The 25,855-nt window shown below is 35.8% G+C and overlaps 3 protein-coding genes across 4 annotated transcripts; 1 reads left to right on the top strand and 2 right to left on the bottom strand.

The window, feature by feature from the left end:
• Nucleotides 1-3,151: 3,151 nt before the first annotated feature.
• Nucleotides 3,152-5,284, bottom strand: LOC131660516 (uncharacterized). Its single transcript, XM_058929761.1, has 4 exons — nucleotides 5,127-5,284; nucleotides 4,180-4,822; nucleotides 4,021-4,104; nucleotides 3,152-3,460 (listed from the first exon to the last, which is right to left on the bottom strand). Exons 2-4 carry the CDS (start codon nucleotides 4,814-4,816, stop codon nucleotides 3,348-3,350), a joined length of 834 nt encoding a protein of 277 aa, XP_058785744.1. The 5' UTR covers nucleotides 4,817-4,822; nucleotides 5,127-5,284; the 3' UTR covers nucleotides 3,152-3,347.
• A 3,705-nt stretch (nucleotides 5,285-8,989) lies between these two features.
• LOC131660515 (uncharacterized) lies at nucleotides 8,990-19,146 on the bottom strand. Of its 2 annotated transcripts, none has more exons than XM_058929759.1 (10): nucleotides 18,987-19,146; nucleotides 18,857-18,915; nucleotides 18,729-18,769; nucleotides 18,603-18,634; nucleotides 18,496-18,524; nucleotides 18,360-18,396; nucleotides 10,025-10,081; nucleotides 9,660-9,736; nucleotides 9,488-9,561; nucleotides 8,990-9,232 (listed from the first exon to the last, which is right to left on the bottom strand). In XM_058929759.1, the coding sequence occupies exons 1-10, from the start codon at nucleotides 19,065-19,067 to the stop codon at nucleotides 9,213-9,215; spliced, it is 507 nt and encodes a 168-aa protein (XP_058785742.1). In that variant the 5' UTR covers nucleotides 19,068-19,146; the 3' UTR covers nucleotides 8,990-9,212. The 2 variants fall into 2 exon arrangements, with proteins under 2 accessions (XP_058785742.1, XP_058785743.1); XM_058929760.1 differs by having other exon boundaries at nucleotides 18,729-18,751.
• A 133-nt stretch (nucleotides 19,147-19,279) lies between these two features.
• LOC131660514 (protein LAZ1) lies at nucleotides 19,280-25,302 on the top strand. Its single transcript, XM_058929758.1, has 6 exons — nucleotides 19,280-19,784; nucleotides 19,865-20,158; nucleotides 20,244-20,332; nucleotides 22,041-22,302; nucleotides 23,344-23,592; nucleotides 24,567-25,302. Exons 1-6 carry the CDS (start codon nucleotides 19,602-19,604, stop codon nucleotides 24,924-24,926), a joined length of 1,437 nt encoding a protein of 478 aa, XP_058785741.1. The 5' UTR covers nucleotides 19,280-19,601; the 3' UTR covers nucleotides 24,927-25,302.
• Nucleotides 25,303-25,855: the final 553 nt, after the last annotated feature.

The following is a 25,855-nucleotide window of genomic DNA, read 5'->3' as shown; positions in this document are numbered from 1 at the left end:
TTTGTTTCAAAACCCAAGGGTTGATCTACATACACATCTTCAATTAGTTCACCATGCAAGAAAGCACTTTTAACATCTAATTGAAAAACACTTTGAGCATATCCCTTTGCTACAAGCCTAGCCTTGTGCTTCTCAATTTTTCCCTCCTCATTATATTTTGTCTTGAAAATCCACTTCGCCCCAATAGATTTTATACCCTGTGGAAGTTCAGTTAATACCCAAGTGTCATTCCTTTGAATTGAATCAATTTCTGACTCCATTGCTTTTCTCCATACTTCATGTTTTACAGCTTCATCATAAGTATCAGGATCTTCTTTAGAGCTAAACAGGGCAAGGCTTTGCATTGAATCGTGTTGATCTTCTGTGACATAATCTCTGAGGTAACTAAGTGGCTGTCTTGTCCTAGCAGGCCTTTCTTCCACACTGTCACTGTCACTGTGTTCTTCTCCAGCTTCTTGTCCTTCTTCTGTAATGTTGTCATCTGCACCATTGTTTCCACCAGTTTCATTAACAGCTTCAATCTCATCTTGGCTATCTAGTGCCTCACTAATTTGCTCTACTTCATTGTCAGCAATCTGATTTTCTCCCCTGCTGTTACCTTTGTTGCCCCAGTCCCAGCTCTTATGCTCTTCAAACACAACATCTCTGCTGCTGATGATCTTTCTTTCAGTTGGATTATACAATTTGTAAGCCTTGGATTCTTCACTAACACCAAGGAGAATGCACTTTGTACTCTTCCCATCCAATTTCTTTCTCTGCACATCTGGAATATGTACATGTTCCAGACAACCAAACACCTTGAAATGATGGACTGAGGGTTTTATACCACTCCATGCTTCTTCTGGAGTCATGTTCTTCACAGCAAAGGTAGGACATCTGTTCATGACATAAGTGGCCCAGTTTACAGCTTCAGGCCAAAATCTCTTGGGAACACTTCTAGCTGACATCATGCTTCTAACCATGTTCAAAATAGTCCTATTTTTCCTTTCAGATACTCCATTCTGCTGAGGTGTGTAAGCTGCAGTTAAGTGTCTTTTTATCCCTTGTGCACTACAAAATTCATTGAAAGTTGTTGATGTAAATTCTCCACCTCTATCTGTTCTAAGACACTGAATAGCACAGTTTGATTCTTTTTCAACTAAGGACTTAAATTTTTTGAAAAATTCAAGAGCTGCAGATTTTTCTTGCAAAAAATAAGTCCAAGTTTTCCTAGTGTAATCATCTGTGAAGGTAATAAAGTACCTGTTGCCACCATTAGATTCTGGCTTAATTGGTCCGCATATATCCGAGTGCACTAATTCAAGCCTTTGAGAAGCTCTCCAACTAGATTTCTTAGGGATGTTGTCTCTGTGTTGCTTGCCAGATATACAGTCTGCACATTTGTCTTCTGTAGCTTTCACCTCTGGCAGTCCCCTCACCATTTTCTTTTGATTGAGAGTCCTCAAACCCTTGAAACTAAGATGAGCATACCTGTGATGCCACAAGTAGGATTCATCAATTTTGCTCATCTGCAGACACTTGGGTAGAATTACAGGAGCAAAAATCCTGTACATTCTATTGTTTGAAATTTGAGTGGTGAGAATTAACCCCTTTTCATCATGAATAACTTGGCAGATATCCCTTTTGAAGATTAGAGTTAAATTTCTCTGTTGAAGTTGGCCAACACTCAACAAGTTGCTACTCAGCCCAGGCAGATAGTAAACCTCAGTAATCACATGAACCTTTCCTCCAATATTCAGTTTGATGTTGCCTTTGCCCATAACTGCCATCTTGGAGTCATTTCCTAGCTTGACTGATTCTGTGAAACTGTCATCAAAATCATGTAACCATTCCTTTGTGCCAATCATATGATTGCTACAGCCGGAATCAAGATACCAAATCTCCTCTTTGGTGCATTCACAGTTCGATTCAGCCATCAGTAGCATTTCTTCTTCCTCGTAAACCTCAGCGTAATTTGCATTTTCCCATTCAGGACACTCATTTTGATAGTGTCCAAATCTATGACACTTATAGCATTGAACAATTTCTTTGCTTAGTCTTCCTCTTCCTCTTCCTCTTGCAGAGAATCTTCCCCTTCCTCTGCTACCACCTCTGCTAGCGCTAGCTACCTTCAATGCTTGTTCATCACTTTGGTCCTTCTGACACTTCATTCTTCCCTCATGAACAAGCAAGCTGCTCTGTAGCTCATCAATGGAGAGGATTGTAACGTCATTCGATTCTTCAATATAACACACCACATAGTTGAATTTAGCCGGCATAGAGCGGAGAATCTTTTCAACCACTGTGATTTGTTCAAGCTTTTCACCATGACTTGTCATGCGATTCGCAATTGCAAGCGTTCTCGCAAAGTAGTCATTCACCGTCTCATTTTCCCCCATTGCAAGAATTTCAAATTCTCGCCGTAAAGATTGTAACTGTGCTCGCTTGACCTTCGTAGAACCTTGATACTTCTTGCGCATCGCCTCCCAGATATCTTGTGCAGTATCACGAGTGAGAATCGTCTCCAAGATCGATCGATCGATAGCTTGAAAAAGATAGTTCTTGACCTTCAAATCACAGAGTTTACTGGCTGCCGCAGCTTGTTGTTGAGCCTCAGTTGCATTTGCCGGTGCTATTGTGACGCCATTTTCAATTTGTCCCCAATATTCCTTCGATCGGAGAAGGTTTTCCATAAGCATTGCCCAATGTTCGTAATATCCTTCGAATTTGGGAACCGCCGGTTGCAGAAATTGAGAGGAGTCAGCCATGAACAAGCCTGAGAGAAAAGAATGCAAGAATTGGAAAAGAAAGAAGGAGTGCGAGACGGTTAGAACCGTTAGAAACAGAAACTGCAGTTTTGTGAATTGTGAGAAAAATGGATCGGGGCTCTTTGATACCAATTGTTAGGGTAAAGGTGGTGATTAGCTTCTCATTTCATAGGCCAATGCCTTATATACACAAGTACAATATGATGCAATAGCTAAATCACAGAGGCCCAGTCAATTGGCCTTTAAGCCCAACAAATTTGTGATTCAAATCATTAATCATTTATGTTCTATTCAATTGCATGGATATATCTGAATCCGGCAGTCCACTGCGGCAAAGGCTTGCAAAAATCTCCTCATAAACTGACAGAGAATGTAAGTTCAGGAAGAAACAAGAGTAGCCAAACTGTACAAACAATCCCCATTTTTAATTTTCATAACAACAACAACAACAACAAAAAGAGATGCAAATTACTTTCTTAGTTAACTGGATAACCAGGAGATTAAAAACAATCAGCATAAAAACATTGCGACTATGCACAGTAAACAGTCTCAAGTTTTCACTGCCATAGGAAAATTACTGCACCATAAAAGGCAGAAAAGTCATGTCAATGTCTTCAACTTGTCTGAACACTCGCCATGATCCACTGGTGCTTTGAAGTTCTTCACTGATTTCCCCAAGACGTTTAAAGCAGCAACTCGTTGTAATTCTTTAGCTGTCATTGATGAATTGATATGTGAGAAAAAAATCATCAGCTTCCTGTTGTCTCAAAATACTGTTTGCTAAAACTAACAATCAATTGCGGTAAGAATATTTATGGATATATGGAACAGGTCAAGGATATCGACAATACAAAAAAACATATAATTTCCACAATGTTATAATCCAGACATGGGAAAAAATGCTACTAATATACAAAAAAAATGTTGAAACATCAGAGTTCTGACAGTTCTCTTGCCTAAGTCTCAAGCATCAAATATAGGCCGAAACAGGGAGGTGGAATAAACTGTATAAAGCATTCTGTTTCAGTAAATAGAGACCAAACAAAATGAATAACAGAATAAAACAAAGGCAGATGCATAAAACAATAAATGGCATGAATGGGAGTAATTCAAAGACTTGCTCACAATAACTGAACTACCACAAGCACTATTGATAGTGAATAATCATAAGATTTGAGTTAATGCCTGATTCCACTCTCCCCGTCCTAATGTGTAAGTGTCATCTCTAAGTCAGTGATTGCATAGGAAACATGTGGAACAATGATTCCATTACCTTCCTCAAGTGAAAGCTGAATTGATCTCTTCTCTAACTCAACAGCATGTCTGCTAAGTTCAACCGAAGACAGAGATTGAAGCACTGCCATAGAATGAAATCAGTCAAATAAAATAACAGGAATTTTGAAGAAAGCGTTTGAGTCGTTCCTAGACATACTTTGGATGTAGTCGGCTTGGTCTGATTGGTCCAATTTCCTTAAAAACAACTGCAACTGTTGATAACGCTCTTCCCAATGCACATTTTTAAATAGCTTAGGATTGGCAATGGTATGTCCAGAAGAAGGTGGGACGTAATTGGACTCAAGTGGCGCCAACATCATGCCAGACTTCCCATGAGAAACAGGAATAGAAGGGTTTCCAGATGAGGTTATTGAAGATGCCATAGGAAAAGGTGCAAATGGTGGGACACAAGAAACGTTTATGTGAGGTTTTGGTTGAGCAATTTCCTCTTGACAATAAAGTTGGGTTGAAAGTGGAGAAGAAGAAGCATTAACAGTTGTATTTTCAAAAGGGGTATTTTTGGGCATTTCTCCTTCTGATTTTCTACGGACATAGACGAGATGTCCATTGGCAGCATTATTGGGTGGAGATTGTTGGAGAGGGTGGTCAGAGGAGGGTGTGTTAGAATTGGTAGCAGGATCCTTATCCTCCTTTAAGAAGGAAGAGGTTCCGATATCGGAGGTTGGCAGCAGATGAGTAAGCGATGTGTTGTTTGCAGCAGCATTGGGCAAATCCATTTTAGAATTGCCCTGATTGTAATCACAAAACTTTGAATCTATACTTTGTTGGAGCATCTCCAGCTGTCCCAAAAAGTAAATATTAGGTATAGCATTAGTGAAAGGTTCGAGGAGGTTCCATCCCTTTAGTTTCAAGTAGTAAGAATTGGTATAGTACATTACATTACTGATAATCTATAGAAAAATAATCATGGGAAAACACACACACACACACACACCATGTGCAGGGAAGTTAAATAATGAAAGGGTCTAAAAATAGCAAGCATGGGAAGTGACAGAGACGGAAACCCTAGGGTTAATTAATCCCAATAACAGATACATGATTAGTGAGTAATGTATCAGTAGAATCAGAGTTATGAAAACAAACCTGAGAGATGACCGGAACATTATATCACCCTCCGCCGCGATCAACAACAGCCCTGAGGTGTGCGCTGCTGCTCTTATATCAATTCCATCAATTTCTTTTTCATTCAATCCCCTCCATTTAACTAACTACTAACTTCTATTTAAAATCCAAATAATAATGTAATTCAAAACAGAACAAACTATTTAACCTCTTTTTTTAATGGAAAAACAAATTTATCTTTTTAATATTATTTTTGGGTTTAATCTAATAGAAAACCAACCCATATCATTAATTTTTTTTTTTATAAAATAAAGCGTGATGTTGTTGGATACATGGTTGTGATTGATAAAATTATTTTATATTGTGTATCACACATTTTCTTCTTATTTTTTATTGAATAAAACACACATGAATATTTCACTTTGTGAATGGATCATACATTAAGTGGTATGACTTACATGTGTTTTCTCTTTTAAAAAAATATATTATAGTGTAATATAAAGAGAATGTTCCTAACATTCATATTACTTCATTAATATTAGAGCAATTTTATTTTAAAATTGGATTTCCAACACCATATGTGACATGCTTTAACAAAATATTCTGGGTGTGAATCAAATTCCATGTTGACATTTTTAGCACATTTGTTATATAATTTATCTCATGTCTTGAAATTTCTTCTCTAATCACCTCAAACTCCTTTCTTAGGAAATAAGGTAAGGCTTCAAGGTTAGACACATTTAAATTCATTCATCATATATCTCTTAAAGTTAGGTATCTCAAACTCATCACTTTGAGTTATGGTGAGTTATGGTTATGTGATCAATGTACATTTCACAGTTGCACACACTTCACAAACCTTTTTTGAGGTAGGAAAACATCAATCTTCTTAATCCATTTTCTAGGGGTTTGTTCCAAGTTATGTAGAGCATTCTTCAACCTATATATGATGATCACTTTGCCTTTTATCTTAAAATTTGTCCCTTATTCTATTAATTCTCCATTAAAGAAATACTAAATTTACATTTACATGATTGATTGACCATTTCGTGGAGTAAATGAAAAGTAAATGCGGTGTTTAGACTAATGGTGCAATTTAGACTATAATGAGATACATTTACAGATGACTAGTGGATCTAAATTGCACCATTAGTCTAACTGTCTCAATTCTAGGCAGAGGTGCATGTATCTCATTGTAGTTTAGACGATGTTTTTTCACTTTCCAAAAGTTTTGCTTTGTATTCTATTATCCCACATGTTGGCTTCATCATAGTATTTTAGACCCACTTCACATCTATGCACTTCTTATCAACATACAATTCTACCAATATCCAAGTTCTATGTGGACTTCAACTCTTCAAGTATAAAATTTTCCAATGTCATTCCTTCAATTCGTGCTCTAGACATGTTGGTTCTTGTTCAGCAAGTAAAACTTATTGAACTAGATCACCACTATCATTCATGATAAAACAAGGAATCTAACACAATATTTCAATCTTTTTGGAGGTTAATTGTGTGTATTGAATCTCCTCACACATTCTTCATATGTGATCACCTATTGTCCAAGTTGATTTGATTCAGGAAAATTAAAATGCCTTAATTTGATTGGGTGTTTCCTTCCCAAAGTCATTCTCTAGCCTCGCCAAATTAAAAATATTTATTGATCACTATATTTTGTCTTTTAGGAGTATGGAACATGTATGCAATAGTTGAACGATAACTTATCATCAAAATAGGTTGATTCTTATCATTCAACTTCTTCCTAAATGTATGGTATATGTATCATCAAATGCTTAACACAAGGTTTGATCCTAACCAAACTTCCCCAAGTGTTAGCCCATTCAATCTCTTGGTTGGACACCTATTCAAGTGTATGGGGAAATTACTTAATGTCTTGTGCCATTTGATACACAAAATGATTTAAAAAAAGATATTAGATGTGTATTCACTACCACCATCACTTCTAAGTCCACCAATTAATTTTCTACTTTTATTTTAAACTATCACATTAAACCTTTTGAACACCTCAAACACCTCATTATTCTTGGTTATCAGTTAAATCCACAATTTCCTAGTGTATTCATCAATGAAGTAGACAAAATATCAATTACCTCATGATAACTTGACTTCGTAGGGGTCATAAACACCATAGTGGATGAATTCAAGCTTCCATGTGGCCTTGATTGACACTTCAAATTGGTAGATATTTCTTGACTATTTATATGTGCAACATTTTTCTAAAACATACTTTGGTCATTCGATTCGTGGAACGTCCTTCACTATTTTCGTGTGCAACATACTTAAATCTCTAAAATTCAAATGTCCATGCCTCTAGTGTCATATTCAATTTTTATCACATGTGGTTAACGTCATGCTTTGATTTTCATCTACATTAATTCCGATCTTAAAGGTCATTTACAGTGGTGCCTTAAAGATCAATTCTCTCTTTTCGATCATACACCTTCATTAGCCTCTCATTCATCTTCTTGGTATAACCTTTCTTTAATAATTGACAAAGACTAAATACAACACCTAAAAAATATATATTTTTTTCCTATTTATTCTTTGGATCATTACTTCCCTAATTCCTTCTGGACTCACCACATTATCATAAGCAAATCTATATTTTTGTTTATTTATTCATCAAGATCAATGAGCCAATCCTTCCCTCCACTCATATGATTTGAGAAACATGTACCATTTATCCTGATCTTCACATTCACCTTTAATTGTTGCCATTAGCAAAACTTTTATAAGTCAAAATCATCATGTGAAAAGTGAACTTTATATGTCTTGTCTCTTGGAGACCTTCTTTGACTTATATTCATAAGTAAAATAGACTTACTTTTGACTGTTTTAACATCGAATATCTTATTTTGTTCTTTGTATTACTTGAACCACCTTTGGCATTCCCTTCACCATGATTCTTGGAAGTTTGATTCTTTCAATTCATTATGCCTTTCTTGAAATTCCTTTTCTTGTAAGGCTTGATTATATACACTCAACACATGTGCTTTAAGTGAAGTTACCTTTAGAATTAATTTGAATAATTACTAATAAAACCAAACAATTTTTTGAGATATATTTTCTTCATTATTAACATAATTTTGTTTATGACAGGAGAAATGATTAAATATCTTTATTCTTTATTATTAAAATTTCCTTTAAATATTTTGCGAGCATAACTACATATTTAAAAAATAACAATTTACTAGAAATTACAAGAGTAGGAATTGAACACCGGATTATGCAATAACTTTTTTGAAAAGTTTGCATAATCATTTTTTTAAATAATACTTTTTCAATAGAAATGAAAATTTTAATACTAATATGTTCCTTTTCTTAAAACCCTCACACAACTTATTTAATAATAAATAACTCACCATATTTTGATAATAACCCTCACCACCTATTTTTCTTAATAATAATAACCCTCACCAACTTTTTTATAATATATATATATATATATATATATATATATATATATACACACACACACACACACACACACACACACACACACACACACACACACACACTTAAATAAAAATATAATTTATGAATACTATATTTATTATTAAATTTAAGTATATTTCTTCCTTATATTTATTTATAAATATATTTTATTAGTATACTTGTTAGTGGAATATAATATGTAATTTTAAGTATTTAATTTATTCAACATGCTACAAATAGTGGATTATATTTATTATTAAATTTATACATATTATTTAGTTATATAATATGCATGCATTAATGATAAAAATTGATTTTACACATATACATAACCACATTTTGTTATTTAGATATTTGTATAGATATTTTTAAAAATACTTTTTTTCCTATAATTTTTAAATTATTATTTCACTTTTAAATTATATAAATATTATAAAACCAAATTTTGTATGATACTTGTGTTTATCCGTGAAAACTAGTTCCATAAACAAAATAACAACATCAAAAAGAAAAAGTACTCTATCTTTGGCACCCAGTGCGCAAGCTTAAAGTGTCCTTTGAATCTGATACTGGTACAACACAACTTAAACTTGGTCTAACATTGTCTTCAAATATTTGAAAATCATCTTCACAAGTCACCATATAGTCCAATCATATCCTACAATTGGCAGCTGAAAAAGAAGCACAAGAGAATAAGGATTAAGTGAGTAAAACATGGAAAATACCAAGTGGCAGTCCAAATGAGTTCTTAGGTAAACAACTTAATTAAACACTTCTCATATAAAACTCCAAAATTGAATGATTGTGGATAATTATACTTTGTATAAGAGGTTTCTACAAAACTACAATAGACAAACTAACACTGAAATATTTTCAAACTAACACTGAATTTAACAATTATACAAAATATATTATACGCTACTCACTACAATAGACAAACTGATTCAGATCGAGAGTAATTCTGCCCTGTTTCGCGGTATCGAATGAAGTAAATAAATTCCTGTGAGAAATAAAGAATTATTACAACATTATACTGAAAAGTAAAATGAAAATTCAAACAAGGGGCTTTGTTATATTTTGTATGGTGTGTGAACATACCGAGCTGATTGTAAGAATATACAGAGTGATATGAAGTCATCCAGCCGAAACCTCCCATTTTTACTTTGATCAAAGCTCTGAGAAGAATCAAAAGAAATGTTTTGGCATGGTCTTCTAAATTGCAATGTTGCATAGATATGGCCTACGAAAGTTTACTCTAGGAGGCAAAACAATGAAATAATGCCAAATAAATTTACATAGTCGGACACAGTGCAACATTGGTTTCTCTGTCTCACCACTACATTCAAGCTATCATGATGCTTGTGTATACTACCTTGCCATGATTTTGACAATAACCATGGATTGTTAAACGCAACCTCTCCAGCATAAATTTAGTTTTACATCTAAAACGAAAGATACTTTACCTCACAGACAGAGTAAAAAGCAGGAGAATCCAGCATGAAGCCAATTTTCACTACGGCCTGAAAAGGTATTTAGGAATTCATCAAGACGGGGGATTGCAAGAGAGAACCTAATGCAGTATAAAACCAGTTATGAAGATTCTCATTAACAACATCCTTATATCTAGGTAATAACAAATAAAGCAAGGACACCGTTGTAAGAGGAGAACATTGTGATAGAAACTATGTAGAAATCAAGAAAAGTAATGATTTTTATGGAAAAAGCCCTAGTTCTCAATCTGCAGCAGTGGGGGGGTCCCAGAGTTAGGACTTTTCTGTAAGAAGTCCTTTCTGAAACCAAAGATAACCTCACTAATCTTCTTTTCCTCTAATTTAGAGTCTATCATAATAAAACCATGGATGAGGTGACAAAAGAGATCCACATTACTGGATCCACAAGATTATCCTAAGAAGATACATGACACGAACATGGACACTGCGGCACAGCTAATGTCCAAAATATAGGACAATGAGACAGCACATATGTATATGTATAATTAGCACGCCAAAATTCAAAATTGAGAATTATGATTAAATATATTCACTTTCTAAAAACAATGTTATGATACTGACTATCAAAAAATATTAATACTAAGAGGGATCATTCACTATGTAATCCACTAGTGCTTACAAAAATAATCCTAAGAAACGAAGATGAATCATGCCTCCTAGAACAATTAGTCAATCCTCAGATAGTCAGCCTAAAAAATGGCTGAAGAGGTAACATTTTGTCAAAAAAAGTAAACGATCTAGAGTAGTAACCTAACCTGTACCCTCCACATAAACTCAATATGATACGGAGATGTTACCTGATCTATATATTCCTGCTCGTGCTGAAACCATTGACTCAAAATTACCATCAACACCTATTTCTCCAGCAGAAATCAGCCAAGGAGATCCGTGTGCATTAGGTTTACCAATACGATTCTGCTACTAGTAAAGTAGCATATCCAATTAATGACTACATCAGGCACAATAATCTCTCTCTTTCATATGACAAGTATATATTGCCACTCAATTCAGAAAGAGCCCACTTCCTACATGGGAAGCATGTACATAACAATGTTGGATACATGTTATTCATGCTGAATCGAAGGCTCTAGAAGAAAAACATACTTGGACTCCAGTAGATTTGCCTCTTACTGTCAAACCTATAGGAAGCAAATGGACTTACAAGGTAGAACAATAGAGGTTTAAGGCCAGACTTCCAACTCAAAGCAAAAGGGTATAATCAAATTGAGGGTATTAATTTGAGACTTTCTTACCTGTTGCAGATGGTGTCGTAGTTGCATCTATTAACAAATAGTTGGTTCACCAATTATACATTAATATTGCTTTTCTGCATGGTTTTATGGGGGTATTTCTGTAAGTATAAGATTGCGCCTAAGAGGGGGGGTGAATTAGGTTTTCAAAAATTTAATCGGTTTTATGAGAATACTTCTAATAATTTTTGGTTAAGTGTTTGAAGGCTTTTGATGGTTTTTATCTTTTTCTTGGTAATGGTAATGAAAGCGGTAAAAGCGAAAAGATAAAGAACACAACGATATATACTGGTTCCCCTCACAATCCGAGAGTACTCCAGTCCCCTTTCAAACACGAAAGAGATTTCACTATAGTTAGAATTATTGTACAAGCCTATGCCTACTATCTAACCTATTTTTGAAAAAATTCACGTGGGAACCGGTTCCCTTAAAACAGAACCCGGGTTCCCTATATGCAATGTTTAAAAAATTTGAAAATTTGAACTGGGGAACCGGTTCCCAGAAAGTGGAACTCGGTTCCTGGATATGATGAACGAAAATATGCTTGGCAGTGGGATCTGGGAACCGGTTCCTCCAAACTGGAACTCGGTTCCCACATGCAAAAAATGCCAAAAACTCATTTTTAATGGCTTGAATGATTTTCTAATGATTTGCAAATATTATGGAACATGTATGAATGTTTGAGAACACTTGTTTATGCATCAAGAGAGTTGTATATTATATACCTTAATATTTTTGATCAATGAAGTTTAAACTCTTTTTGAAATACTTGAATCTTTATGCTTTCATATGAATTGATCCATTCCTTTTGCAATTGAAATCTTGTCTTCATCAAAACCAAATTGTAGAAGGATTGTCTTCACAATTTCAGCAAACAAAGGGTGCATGTTTCTGAAATCGTTCTATGATCTCAGTGTGAATAAGGGTTTGTTCCTAGAATAAGGGTTTGTTTCTAGAATAAGGGAAACAAATTAGAAATTGACTTGTTCTCATTAAAATGTAATTATTTAGTGTAATTACCAATATAGCCCTGTAACCTCTATATATACGAGAAATAATAATGAGAAAAACATCAAGCCAAGAATTCTTGACATGGTATCAGCCTCGTAGATCAAACCTGTGATTTTCTGGTTCTGATTTTTTTCTCTCTTGGTTCTGTGACAACATCCTGATCAATTCAGTTTGTTGTTCATCGTTTCTGGTTCCTGATCGTTCACCGTGGAATTCGTTTAGCATCGATTGCCATCGTGATTCTGGGTTTAGGGCTTCGGCTTACTTCGGTTGTTTGCGATCCTCCTTTCACGAATAGTGATTCTAGGTCGTGACCGGTTTGTTTTCGTGGTTATAATTTTGTTTTATTTTGGTTCGTGGTTCGTGGTTTGTGGTTATAATTTGGTTCCGCCGCTAATTCCAAATTGAAACATTGGAATTGTTACGGTTTCACGAGTGGTACTGTTCTTGGGATATATTGGTACTGCACGAGCTTTGTTCCTTTTGGTTGCAGGTTGTTATTATAATAATAATAATTATTATTATTATTATAATAATAATAATTATTATAGTAATACATCAATAGTGAGGTTGAATCTAATTACAACATAATTTCAATGGCTTCCGAAAAAGAAAGAGATAACTTCTGTGTTCGTTTCACCGGCAAGAATTATTCGGCTTGGGAATTTCAATTCAAGATGTATGTTAGAGGAAAGGGATTATGGAGTCACTTAGATGGTGTTTCTAAGGCCCCGACGGATAAAACTGCTTTAGATGTATGGGAAACTCAAGATGCTCAAATCATCACTTGGATTCTCAATAGTATTGATCCTCAGATGATAAATAATTTGCGCTCCTTTTCAACTGCTCAAGAAATATGGAATTATCTGAAGCGCATTTACAACCAGGACAATTCGGCAAAACGTTTTCAATTGGAGCTAGACATAGCCAACTACAAACAAGGTGACCTACCTATTCAATAATACTATTCTGGTTTTCTGAATCTCTGGACAGAACACTCTGCTATTATACATGCTAATGTTCCCAAAACCTCTCTCACGGCTGTTCAAGAGGTCTACGACACAAGTAGGCGAGATCAATTTCTCTTGAAACTTCGTCCAGAATTCGAGATTGTTAGAGGCGCTTTGCTCAATAGGAATCCTGTTCCTTCTTTGGATACTTGTGTCGGTGAACTTCTAAGGGAGGAACAACGTCTACTTACGCAAGGAACCATGTCTCATGATGCTGTTAGTTCCGAACCTGTGGCAATTGCATATGCTGCTCAAAGTAGAGGAAAGGGTCGTGATATGCGACAAGTTCAATGTTTTTCTTGCAAACAATTTGGATATGTAGCTCGCAACTGCAGTAAGAAGTTTTGCAACTACTGCAAACAACAGGGTCATATCATCTCTGACTGTCCCACACGTCCTCCCCGACCAGTACAACGTCCAACTCAAGCATTCCATGCCACTACCAACTCTGCAGTTGGTCCTCTTAGTACTGGTACCGGTAGTGTTCTACAACCTGAAATGATTCAACAAATGGTACTTTCTGCTCTTTCAGCCTTGGGAATTCAGGGTAAGTCTTCTAATAATTCTCAATCATGGTTTCTTGATTCTGGTGCATCCAATCACATGACGGGTTCCTCTAAATACTTACAAAATGTACATTCCTATAATGGTAATCAGCAAATTCAAATTGCTGATGGTAATAAACTTTCTATCACTGATGTTGGTGACATAGACTCAAACTTTCGTGACGTGCTTGTATCACCCGGACTTGCTTCCAACTTATTGTAGGTTGGTCAATTGGTGGATAACAATTGTAATGTTAGTTTTTCTCGTGTTGGTTGTCTTGTGCAGGAGCAGGTGTCGGGAAAGGTGATCGCGAAGGGGCCTAAAGTGGGAAGATTGTTTCCACTCCAGTTTAGTTCTAGTCATTTATCTTTTGCATGTAATACTGTTTTGAACTCTTATGAGGATTGGCATAGAAAATTGGGCCATCCGAATTCTGTTGTTTTGTCTCATTTATTTAAAACTGGTTTGTTGGGAAATAAACATGCGTGTACTACTTCTATTTCATGTGCCGTTTGCAAATTGGCTAAAAGTAAAATACTCCCTTTTCCGTCAGGCGCTCATCGTGCTTCTACTTGTTTTGAGATGATTCATAGTGATGTGTGGGGAATGTCTCCTGCAACATCTCATGCTCACTATAAATATTTTGTCACATTTATTGATGATTACAGCCGCTTTACTTGGATATATTTTCTTAGATCTAAGTCTGAAGTGTTTTCTATGTTTCAGAAGTTTTTGACATATGTTGAAAATCAATTTCAAGCAAGTGTTAAAATTTTTCGATCTGACTCGGGAGGTGAGTATATGTCTCATGAATTTCAGGAATACCTTCAACAAAAAGGGATCTTGTCTCAACGGTCTTGTCCCAATACCCCTCAACAAAACGGGATGGCAGAGCGAAAGAATCGTCATTTGCTTGATGTAACACGCACATTACTTCTTCAAGCTTCTGTGCCATCCCGATTTTGGGTTGAGGCTCTTTCCACAGCCGTATTCTTGATCAATCGTCTTCCTTCTACGGTTATTGATTTTGATTCTCCCTTCTTTCGCCTTTTTAAAATTTAGCCTAGTTATAATCATTTACATACTTTTGGATGTGTTTGTTTTGTGCACTTACCTCCATTTGAAAGACATAAGCTTGGAGCACAGTCTGTTCAATGTGCGTTTATGGGGTATAGTCACTCGCATAAGGGATTTGTGTGTTATGATGTCACTAACCATCGTTTTCGCATTTCTAGGAATGTGACATTTTTTGATAATCAGTTTATATTTCCATGCGTTTCTCCTGTCATGAATGATATTGTTACTCTTCCTAAGTTCTCTATTATGCCTCAATCTATAGAGCGTTATAAACCAGGTCATGTATATGTCAGAAAACACAAACAGCAGGTTCCCACACCCCTTCCCGACGCTGAACCGCCACCTGATCCTGTAACGGTTGAACCACGACGTTCTGTTCGAATATCTCGAGCACCAGACAGATATTCACCAGACAGGTATGATTCAGCACATACTTCTCTGACTGCCACGCTCTCTGGCATATCTATTCCTACTTGTTATTCACAGGCTGTTAAAGATGTACGTTGGATAAAAGCAATGAATGAGGAACTTCAAGCTCTTCAAGAGAATTTCACATGGGATATTGTCTCTTGTCCTCCTGATGTCAAACCCATTGGCTGCAAATGGGTGTATTCTGTGAAATTGAATTCGGATGGGTCCCTCAACCGTTTCAAGGCTCGCTTGGTTGCCTTAGGAAACAAGCAGGAATATGGAATTGATTATGATGAGACATTTACACTGGTTGCTAAAATGACATCTGTTCGTACGGTACTCTCTATAGTTGCTTTTAACGGGTGGGCTCTTTATCAATTAGATGTGAAAAATGCTTTTCTTCATGGTGACCTCGCGGAAGACATTTATATGACTCCTCCTCAAGGTTTATTTTCATCATCTAAGGGTGTGTGCAAGCTTAAACGCTCCTTATACGGTTTGAAACAAGCGCCTAGAGCATGGTATGAAAAATTCCGCTTCACTCTACTTGGGTTCTCCTTTACTCAGAGTCAGTATGATTCTTCTCTATTTATTCATAGAACGTCTACTGGAATCGTCCTACTTCTTCTGTATGTTGATGATATGATTATTACTGGTTCTGATCATGCTTCCATTCAAAGCCTTAAACAGCAGTTACAAGTAGCGTTTCATATGAAAGATCTTGGTAATTTGCATTATTTTCTTGGTCTTGAGGTTCATTCTACATCCAAGGGCATATTCCTCCATCAACACAAGTATGCCACAGATTTAATTTCCATGGCTGGTCTCCAATCGGCTAATCCAGTGGATACTCCGCTTGAGGTTAATGTTAAATATCATCGTGATGATGGTGATCTGTTGCATGATCCCTTATTGTATCGTCAACTCGTGGGTAGCCTTAATTACTTGACTATTACTCACCCTGACATATCGTTTGCTGTTCAACAAGTAAGTCAATTCATGCACTCTCCTCGCCACCTTCACTTGGCAGCAGTTCGTCGTATAATTCGTTACTTGAAGGGAAGCTCTCATCGTGGTTTATTCTTTCCTAGTGGAGTTGCTCCTAAATTGAGTGCTTATAGTGATGCAGATTGGGCAGGGTGTCCTGATACTCGACGATCTGTCACTGGTTGGTGCATGTTTCTTGGCTCTTCATTGATCTCATGGAAAAGTAAGAAACAAGCGAGAGTCTCTAAATCTTCTACTGAATCTGAGTATCGTGCCATGTCTGCTGCTTGTTCTGAAATAATTTGGCTTCGTGGTCTTTTGGCTGAACTTGGATTTCCTCAAATAGAGCCAACTTCGCTTTATGCTGACAATACAAGTGCCATCCAAATTGTTGCGAATCCTGTTTTTCATGAACGCACCAAACATATTGAAGTTGACTGTCACTCAATTCGTGATGCTTATGATGACCGAATCATATCACTTCCTCATGTCAGTACTCAGTTGCAGATTGCAGATATTCTTACCAAGGCTGTTCCGCGTCCACGTCATCAGTTTCTTGTTAGCAAATTGATGCTTATTGACAAGCAGCATCAATTTGAGGGGGGATGTGAATAAGGGTTTGTTCCTAGAATAAGGGTTTGTTTCTAGAATAAGGGAAACAAATTAGAAATTGACTTGTTCTCATTAAAATGTAATTATTTAGTGTAATTACCAATATAGCCCTGTAACCTCTATATATACGAGAAATAATAATGAGAAAAACATCAAGCCAAGAATTCTTGACACTCAGAGAGGCTAGCAAAAAAAGGAATGAGAACTTATAGCGGTTTCTTACTCAGTTTGGTTATAATCAAGCAGTTCAAATCCAGGCCTTCACATCAAGAGAAATGCCACTACATTTACTGTGTTATCAGCATATATAGATACAGATGACATGATCTTGAGTGGGAAATCTCTAGAGGGATTTGCAAAGGTTAAGGTAAATCTACAAGTTATGATTGGCATAACGGACCTCAGGTTACTCAAGTTCTTCCAGGGAGGTTGCTTATTCTGGAAAGGCAACTTTGTTATGTCAAAAGCAATATTTTGAACTGTTTACCGAGGCAGGGGCCTGAGGGTTTAAGCTGCTAGTATCCCTCAGGATTTAGGAACTCGCTTGTTTAATGATGATGGGTACAAAAGGCAGGCAGATACTTAGAGCGCTTTTGTGATATCTCAAGAGCTGCCATGGAAAGGTTATGTTTTTCACTAGTCATCTGAATTCTAGCTCCTTGGATTACATGATGTAGATTGGGGGCTGTCCTAATCATTGCCACATAATTCATAATTCTCTTCGGTACGGTACACAAGTAAGCTATAGGTGAAGAATTCAACTTACAACCTAATAGATTACATAGTATGCTGTAAACAATTTTTTTTTAGCAAAAGTTAAAAATTATTAATTGCAAAATATTTATAAAAGTACATTGTCCCTATGACCATTTTCCCCACTACCCATGGATGCCTCCCAAAACCTCTTAATAATGTTAGAATAGTACAGAAAAGGCGGCAGGACAAGACTAGGCATCCCAAAACCTTTTAAATTTTCACTTTTTTCTAACTTGCTTTCCTTTTCTTTTAATGAAAGGGACTATTCCCCTTCTCTAAAAGTTTTCTACTCCCGGGGAGTTCCATACACATCCGGTTCTCCTTCTACATCTACAGCTCACACTAATTCACATCTAATTCATAAACCGAGCTAAGTGGGTGAAGATGGAAACAAGTACTCACGGACCAATTTGCGGTTGGAAGGCATGTCAAGTGAATGATGTGTCCACTGTCTTAATATAAGAAGGTATATTAGTAGACATCGATTAGTTCGAAGTGATTCCTTAATTTCCTCGAAGTCTAAGAAGCAAGATATAATAGCTAGATCTTTTCCTGGAAGTCTAAGGTTTTTGTGTATATTTAGTTAACAAGTTTGATGAGATTGGCAGAAAAATAGTTTGAATATACCTGAAAGACATCATCAGGTAGAAGGAAACCACGACCCCTGCATGAGTGAGAAGAAGAGAGTGAGAAGATGTTTTGATTTTGTAAGAGTAGTAAAAGTTAATGGAGCATGAAATACTAGAGGAGAAGAAAAGATAACCTTTCTAGATCAGAAAATGCATGTTGAACCTGCAGGGGCATTATACATACAAGTGGTGATGAGTATTGAAGGGGGGAGAAAGATAAGTGGGAGGAAGTAGTAAGCACCTTAAGAAGGAAGTTGTTGAGAGCAACGAATTCTGGAAGGAAGAAAGAAGAAATAGAATGATAGGGATGTGATGGGATGGGAGAGTAATAATAAATATAAAATGAAAAGCAAATTACAATAAATACCTTGAAAACTCATGGTACCATTCCTGTCAAAATCGTACATCCTGTTGTTGTTGTATATGAATGAATGAAAGAAAAAAGGTGAAAAAGAATAATGAAATTGGAGAAGAAGTGAAATTAGAGGAGCTAACCTGATCATCTGCTCAACAACTGAGAGGGAAAATTCCAGGTTTCCCTTACCTAGAGCTGACTGATTTATTAATTGGTTGTTAGAATCATATATGATATCATGATCGATGAGAAATTAGGAAATTGAATAACCTGGAGTTGGAGCGCGGTTATGCTTCCACTATTCTCCGAGTCAACTCGATTGAACCATTCCCGCAGTACCGTTTCATTCATCCTCTTCCTCTCTTTTCTCTTTCTCACGCCACTATTAACTCTTCTTTTTTTTGCTGTAAACCAAAATCAATTATTATATTTTTATATAAATGAATTTTATTTTATTTTTATAATAAGAGTTTTATTTTTTCAACCAACTAATATTTTTGAGAGAAGGCAATAAATAAATTCATATTAGTAGCATTTTATTATTACATAAAATAATTTATTGTCAAAAACAATAGTCAAATATATTTTTAATTGTGAGAAGAAGAAAAAAAAATGACGAAGAGGGGGAGGGCAGGTCGGAGCGTAGACGGGGGATGAGTGGAGGACGACGGAGATAAGATAAGTTTGACCTAACAACTCTGATCACGGATCGTCCATCATCTTTTCATTCCAATTCTCTCTCTCTCTCTGTTACGGTAACTTCACTCCTTCCTCTGATCCCCAATTTCTGATATTCTCATTCTGATCCATCAACAACACTGGCAGCAACTGAGTTGAAATTCAATTATTATTATTATGGTGTGAGTTGGTTGGTTGGTTGGTTCAATGTTGGAATTACTTTACTCCCCTCCTCTATGGGCAACTCTTATCGCCGCTGCTTTTCTCCTTACCACTCTTACTCTCTCCCTCTATCTTCTTTTTGAGCATCTTTCCGCTTATAAGAATCCCGAAGAGCAGAAGTTCTTGATTGGTGTTATCCTCATGGTTCCCTGCTACTCTATTGAATCTGTATGTTACGTTACTGCTTTTTTCTATCTCTTTATTATTTCCAATTCATCATTAATTAATGACTTCTTCTTCTTGTTCAGTTTGTGTCCTTGGTCAATCCTTCCATTAGTGTTGACTGCGAGATACTCCGTGATTGCTATGAATCATTTGCCATGTATTGCTTTGGAAGATACCTTATTGCCTGCCTCGGAGGCGAAGAAAGGACTCTTTTGTTTATGGAAAGAGAAGGCCGTGCTACTTTTAAAACTCCTCTTCTCCACCATTCTTCTCACTCTGGCATTATAAACCATCCTTTTCCTCTCAAATACTTCCTTAACCCATGGAAACTTGGTCCCCGCTTTTTCCAAATTGTCAAATCTGGTATTGTTCAATATGTATGTATTCTCCATTTATCTCACTTTCATCCTTCGTTTTTTATATTTTCTTTCCTTCTATTTAAATCTCTCCAACTCCTTACAGATGATCATCAAATCTTTTACTGCTGTTTTGGCCGTAATCCTTGAAGCCTTTGGAGTCTACTGTGAAGGAGAATTCAAAGTAGGATGTGGGTAAGCAATTTTTAAACTATTACCCTTGGTACCATAATCAACAATTGCCACATACTTATTATATTTTATCATCATTTTCTTGTTTCAACTATCTTGGTTGTGTTTCTTTATTAACTTCCATTCCATTATATCCTATTTTTGATATCCAAGTAATGGAACACCATTCCATCCTATTCCACTTATCAAACATCTCATAGAAGCTATTGCAATTATTGAACTACTCAAATTTCATGTAAACTTGGAGCATTACAAGATTATCAGACAGCAAATATAGGAAGAAAATACCCAAACTTGGGAAGGCTTTCATGTTGATCTTTGAAGTAGATGATTAAACTATTTCCCTTTTTGGTCATGCTGCATAAGTTTGTCCCTTGACAAATTATAGGCACTGATCGTGAGCTGGTACCTGAGAATGCCAGCATAAAGACTAGTCAGTAATATAACCATTGTAAAACATGATTTTTTTTTTTACCAAGAGGAAACCTTGGGATGTCAAGACTCAAAATTAGCACTGGGACAAAGAAATTTAATCTGGTTGTAGATTGGCTCTCACACCTGGCTCCTTGGCCTTCATATCTTAGATGTGCCTCCTACTGGCTGTGAAGTGTGATACTCCATTGTTTTAGAATGTAATTGGTGTTTTTTTTAATGTGAAAATTTTCCGTTTTCCTGTTGTTTTATCCTCTCCTTGTTAGAGAAGAAACATTTTGCACTCCCTCCGTCTCAAAATAAAAGTCTTTTAAGGTTGTTGCACACTGATTAAGAAAAGTAATGAGTGAAGGAATAAATGTAACAATTTTACAAAATTGTCCTTAATTGTTATTAGTTACACATGGATTGTCATAAATGTAAGTGAGATTTAATGTCTTGAGATTTGTGCAGACAATAATAATCTAGAGAAATACTCCCTCCGTCTCATAATAAGTGTCTCATTTCCACTTTTTTTATGTCTCAAAATAAATGTCTCTTTAGAATATCAATGCAACATTTATTACTTTTTTCCACTACTATACCCTTATATATTAGCTTTCACGTTTTTCAACTATTCCATTACCTATAATAAATAAGGGTACTTTAGTAAATGATATTAATTTTATCATTAAAATCAATACATCTAATCATTTTCTTAAAAAACGTGCAAAGCTCAAATAAGACACTTATTATGAGACGGAGGGAGTAGGTACAAATGAATTAATGTTGCATTGAGAAAGTAAAATGACACTTATTTTGAGACAAATTTTTTAGACTAAAAAGACACTTATTTTGAGACAGAGGGTGTAATAAACTAGAGAAATGCGAAGTCTTCTTAAAACATTAGCTTGGTATTCCTCCTAATTATTTGAGGGAAAGAAAAAACATAAAGGGATGTTTTGAAACTCTAGCAAGTATTGCGCTTGTCTTTTATATCTTTCTTTACTCAAGAAATTAGAAGTAATGTTTGGATGTTAGTGTATTTAGCATTTCTCTCTAAATTATACCTTTTAAGTGATGTTTTTGTCTACATTTGCTTGTTACTTATTCTATTGTGAATTATTTGCATAAAGTGGTGTTGAATTGATTATATGATAATTATGGATTTGGTAATTGAAATTTTATATTCAAATGTTCGGTATATTCATATTAAAGTTTATCTTTTTATGCTCTTTTATAACAGGTTAAGGTACTTAAGATATTTCTGAATGCATGAGCTATTTTGCTACATTTGCAGGTATCCTTATGTGGCAGTGGTTCTAAATTTCAGTCAGTCATGGGCACTGTACTGCCTTGTTCAATTTTATACTGTTACAAAGGAAGAATTGGCTCATATAAAGCCATTGGCCAAATTTTTGACATTTAAATCAATTGTGTTTCTCACTTGGTGGCAAGGTGTGGCAATTGCTCTATTATATACGTTTGGTTTGTTCAAAAGTCCCATCGCACAAGGCTTGCATTTTAAGTCAAGTGTCCAAGATTTCATCATTTGCATTGAGGTAGATGTCCTTCACTGAAGTTAAGCTTGCATTTTTTGCAAGAGCAATTGCTTCCGCATTTATGTTCAACGTGCCTTGCAACTTACTGTTGCGAGGAAACTTTTATTCAACCATGATTGATTCAAAGGCCCTGCTCATCCCTGGTCTGGAATGCAGGACCTTGATTAGTGAGCGTGATTTCCCGAATGGATTCTTTCTTTTGGTAACCATCTTCTGAGTTTGTCTAGATGATTTGAGTCCGTTTGTTGCTAATTAATCTGTCCATAGATCTTCCGCACATATCTTTGTATTATATTGTCACCAACCTTTAATATAATATGATTGTTTCTCATGGAACTAGGTTTCGTGAAAAACAATCATATCATACTAAAGCTTGGTGACTATATAATAGTACTCTCTCTGGTTCTAAATATACGAGAAAGCTGGGTCAGCAAAAGCAGATGTATTTGACCCAAAATCTTTTATTTTTAAGACTAGATGATGTAATAATAATAAATATAAACAGGATACAAAGGTTTGGTGTGGTCGTTTTTTCTTTCAGTTTAACCCTTCACTTAAACTATTTTACATTAAATTTTGTCATTATTTTCCCAATTAAATAATTTTTTTTTTTTTAAAATAACAACATAAAATTTTGTAACTTTATTTTGTCAAAACTTCTAGTAGTATTTACCACTTCGAGCATGGAAGTGGAGCTGTAAGCCCCAACTTATAAACGCCTATGTCAAGTGGTTGATGACTTAATTGATTTTATTAATAGTCAAGCAAAGCAACCCAATGTCATGGGAGGAATGTATGCTAGAAAGTTCCATATTTTATTTTATAATATGTAGTTTGCTGTTGTATTTTGCATTTATGATTGTCAACACTCCATCTCTTGGGTTTCTGTACACTGATTCTGGAACTTGTACTAACTGGAACCTTCTTGGACACATAAGTAAAATGTTCTTTCTTGCTTATCTTCATGATTTAGATTTTAGTTACTGTTTCAGACAAGAGGAAGAGTAAAGTTTAACAGTACTTTCTATTCATCCAGCACAGATGGGCATTGCTTCCATAGTTCACCTGTATGTATTTCCAGCAAAGCCTTATGAGCTAATGGGAGAGCGCCTCTCAGGAAGTGTTTCAGTTCTGGGAGATTACTCTGCTGATTGTCCTCTTGACCCTGATGAGATTAGAGACAGTGAGAGACCCACAAAACTGCGTCTTCCTGCACCTGATGTTGATGCCAAGAGTGGGATGACAATTAGAGAGAGTGTTCGTGATGTTGTTATTGGCGGCGGTGGATATGTAAGTGTCCTTAGTAGCTACAATATACATGATTTTAATTTTTTATTTTCTGGCGTGTGGTGCTAGTAAACATTCAGTAAAGTCCCCTTCCTAGTAAAGGTTAGGAAATTATATTGTTTTTTCATTCCATGAAAACTTAATCTCTTCAACGCACTTATGAACTTGTCATAAAGGAACTAATTCATAGCTGAAATGAACGAAAACTGTTTTCTTTCAAATTATAATAAGGGGATTAGTTCAAATATTCTACTCAGCTATGGATGTTATTGTGTCATAGAGAATATTTTACTTTTAATGTTTTCAAACTGTCAAAGTAGCGTATATTGCTGTGGGAAAAGAAAATGAAAAGTTGTCTAAGATGATACAGTAGCTAGCTATGTAGTTATTTAAACAAGCTTGTATGAATCATTTCCTAATGTGTGCAATTTTGTAGTTGTTAAACTGGTGTCTAAAGTGAACAGTCTGCATAAAATGCTGTGTATCACTGTATAAATGCAACTGTGCTCTCAACTAATACTTTATTGAGATGCACACTAAATATGCACACTAAATATACTTTAGAAGGACGTTATGGCATAGTTTGATCCATGTATCTGACCCAACTTAATGGGATAAAACTTGGTTGTTGTTGTAATATTTTTGTAAAAGAAAACATTTATAGGAATAGAAGGATGTTGGATACTAGCTGATGAGATCTCGGGTAAAATTGAAGGATAATGGAATTGGAAACACAATGTATGGTGCAGTTATCTAAAGTAATTTTTATTTATATTTCAGTTACAGTTTTTGCCCCATGCCCACAGTTAGTTTATTTTCTAAACATGCATATGGACTTATTAGGAACATTCAAGACAACAATAGATTGGAAACTCTATAGAATTATCTTTATCAATAATATTTACATATTGGGTTTAGTTTCGTATTAATATCAAATCCTCTTAATTTTTATCTGCTGCCCTTTTTGTATCATTCAGATTGTTAAAGATGTGAGGTTCACGGTCCATCAAGCAGTGGAGCCTGTGGAAAAGGGGTTCACTAGATTCAATGAAAAACTACATAAGATATCCCAAAACATTAAAAAGCATGAGAAAGATAAAAGAAGAATCAAGGATGACAGCTGCATCGGGTCATCATCACCTGCAAGGAGGTTGATTCGGGGAATCGATGATCCCCTCTTGAATGGGAGTGTCAGTGATAGTGCGATGTCGAGGGGAAAGAAGCACCACCGTCGGAAATCTGGATATACGAGTGGAGAGAGTGGTGGAGAAAGCAGTAGTGATCAAACCTATGGTAGCTACCAGGTTAGGGGCCATAGGTGGGTTACTAAAGAGTAATGAATGCTTTAGGGGACTAGTTTGGCGAAGTTGCTAGATTCTGGCGGTTGATGTACCTAGCGCTGAGCTGTGATGTATTGTGGGAGAAATTATTTGTTACGTGTACTCAGGCTTGCTTTTATAACATGCCCGATGCTGAGAGTTCAGTTGAAATTTATTATTTATCATTTTCCGTCAGATGAAATCACGATGTCCATGTGACATTACTATAATTGGTCTTCTTCTGTATTGTATAGAGGTTTCTTCTCGCAGCTGCTTTGTACCAAAAAAGAAATTTCCAACAGTTGCTAGAATAAGCTGCATATTTGTTGGGGATAATATTGTGTGCTTCTGGAGCTATTTAGCATTTTAAATTTGAATGTGAATGTTAGTTTTATATGATTATATATCAACTTTTAGACCACTTTTGCAGGCTCCATAAACGTTCGACCTTAACCCAGCCCAACCCAGGGGAGGGCACCTCTAGCAGATAGGATCAAGAACTTTAGACACAATTTTCCAGCATATATCTCGCAAGCTGGTTGCTTGATTATAATGCATAACATACCTGTTGAATTCAAACCAGCGATACCGCAGCCTGATGAAGGTCTCAGTATGCACTTCCATATTCCTCCACTACCTTGATGCCCTACTGTATTGTCGCTTACTTTTGGGACCAGTTTGAGTTATCCATTTTATATGCACAAGAGTTAACCAGTTTTTCATCATGCGTGTACATTGGTATTGCAAAGTATTTATTTCCGTTTCTGCAAATATTTCTTTTCCATTATATTCTCACTGTTCATTAAACTAAAGAAGTTAACAAAAATATGCGCCAAGCATCCAAGTGATGAAGAAAGATGGGGAGAAATGGGATGAAATACTATAGGAGGTCTTGCATAGCTGCCTTGCACATCTACGATCAATTATGCAAGGACATTGGATGGAAC

Source organism: Vicia villosa, linkage group LG3 (assembly GCF_029867415.1).
Source record: "Vicia villosa cultivar HV-30 ecotype Madison, WI linkage group LG3, Vvil1.0, whole genome shotgun sequence".
Taxonomy (NCBI): Eukaryota; Viridiplantae; Streptophyta; class Magnoliopsida; order Fabales; family Fabaceae; genus Vicia; species Vicia villosa.
Note: the sequence above shows the minus strand (reverse complement) of the source record. Positions and strands in the feature narration are given on the sequence as shown.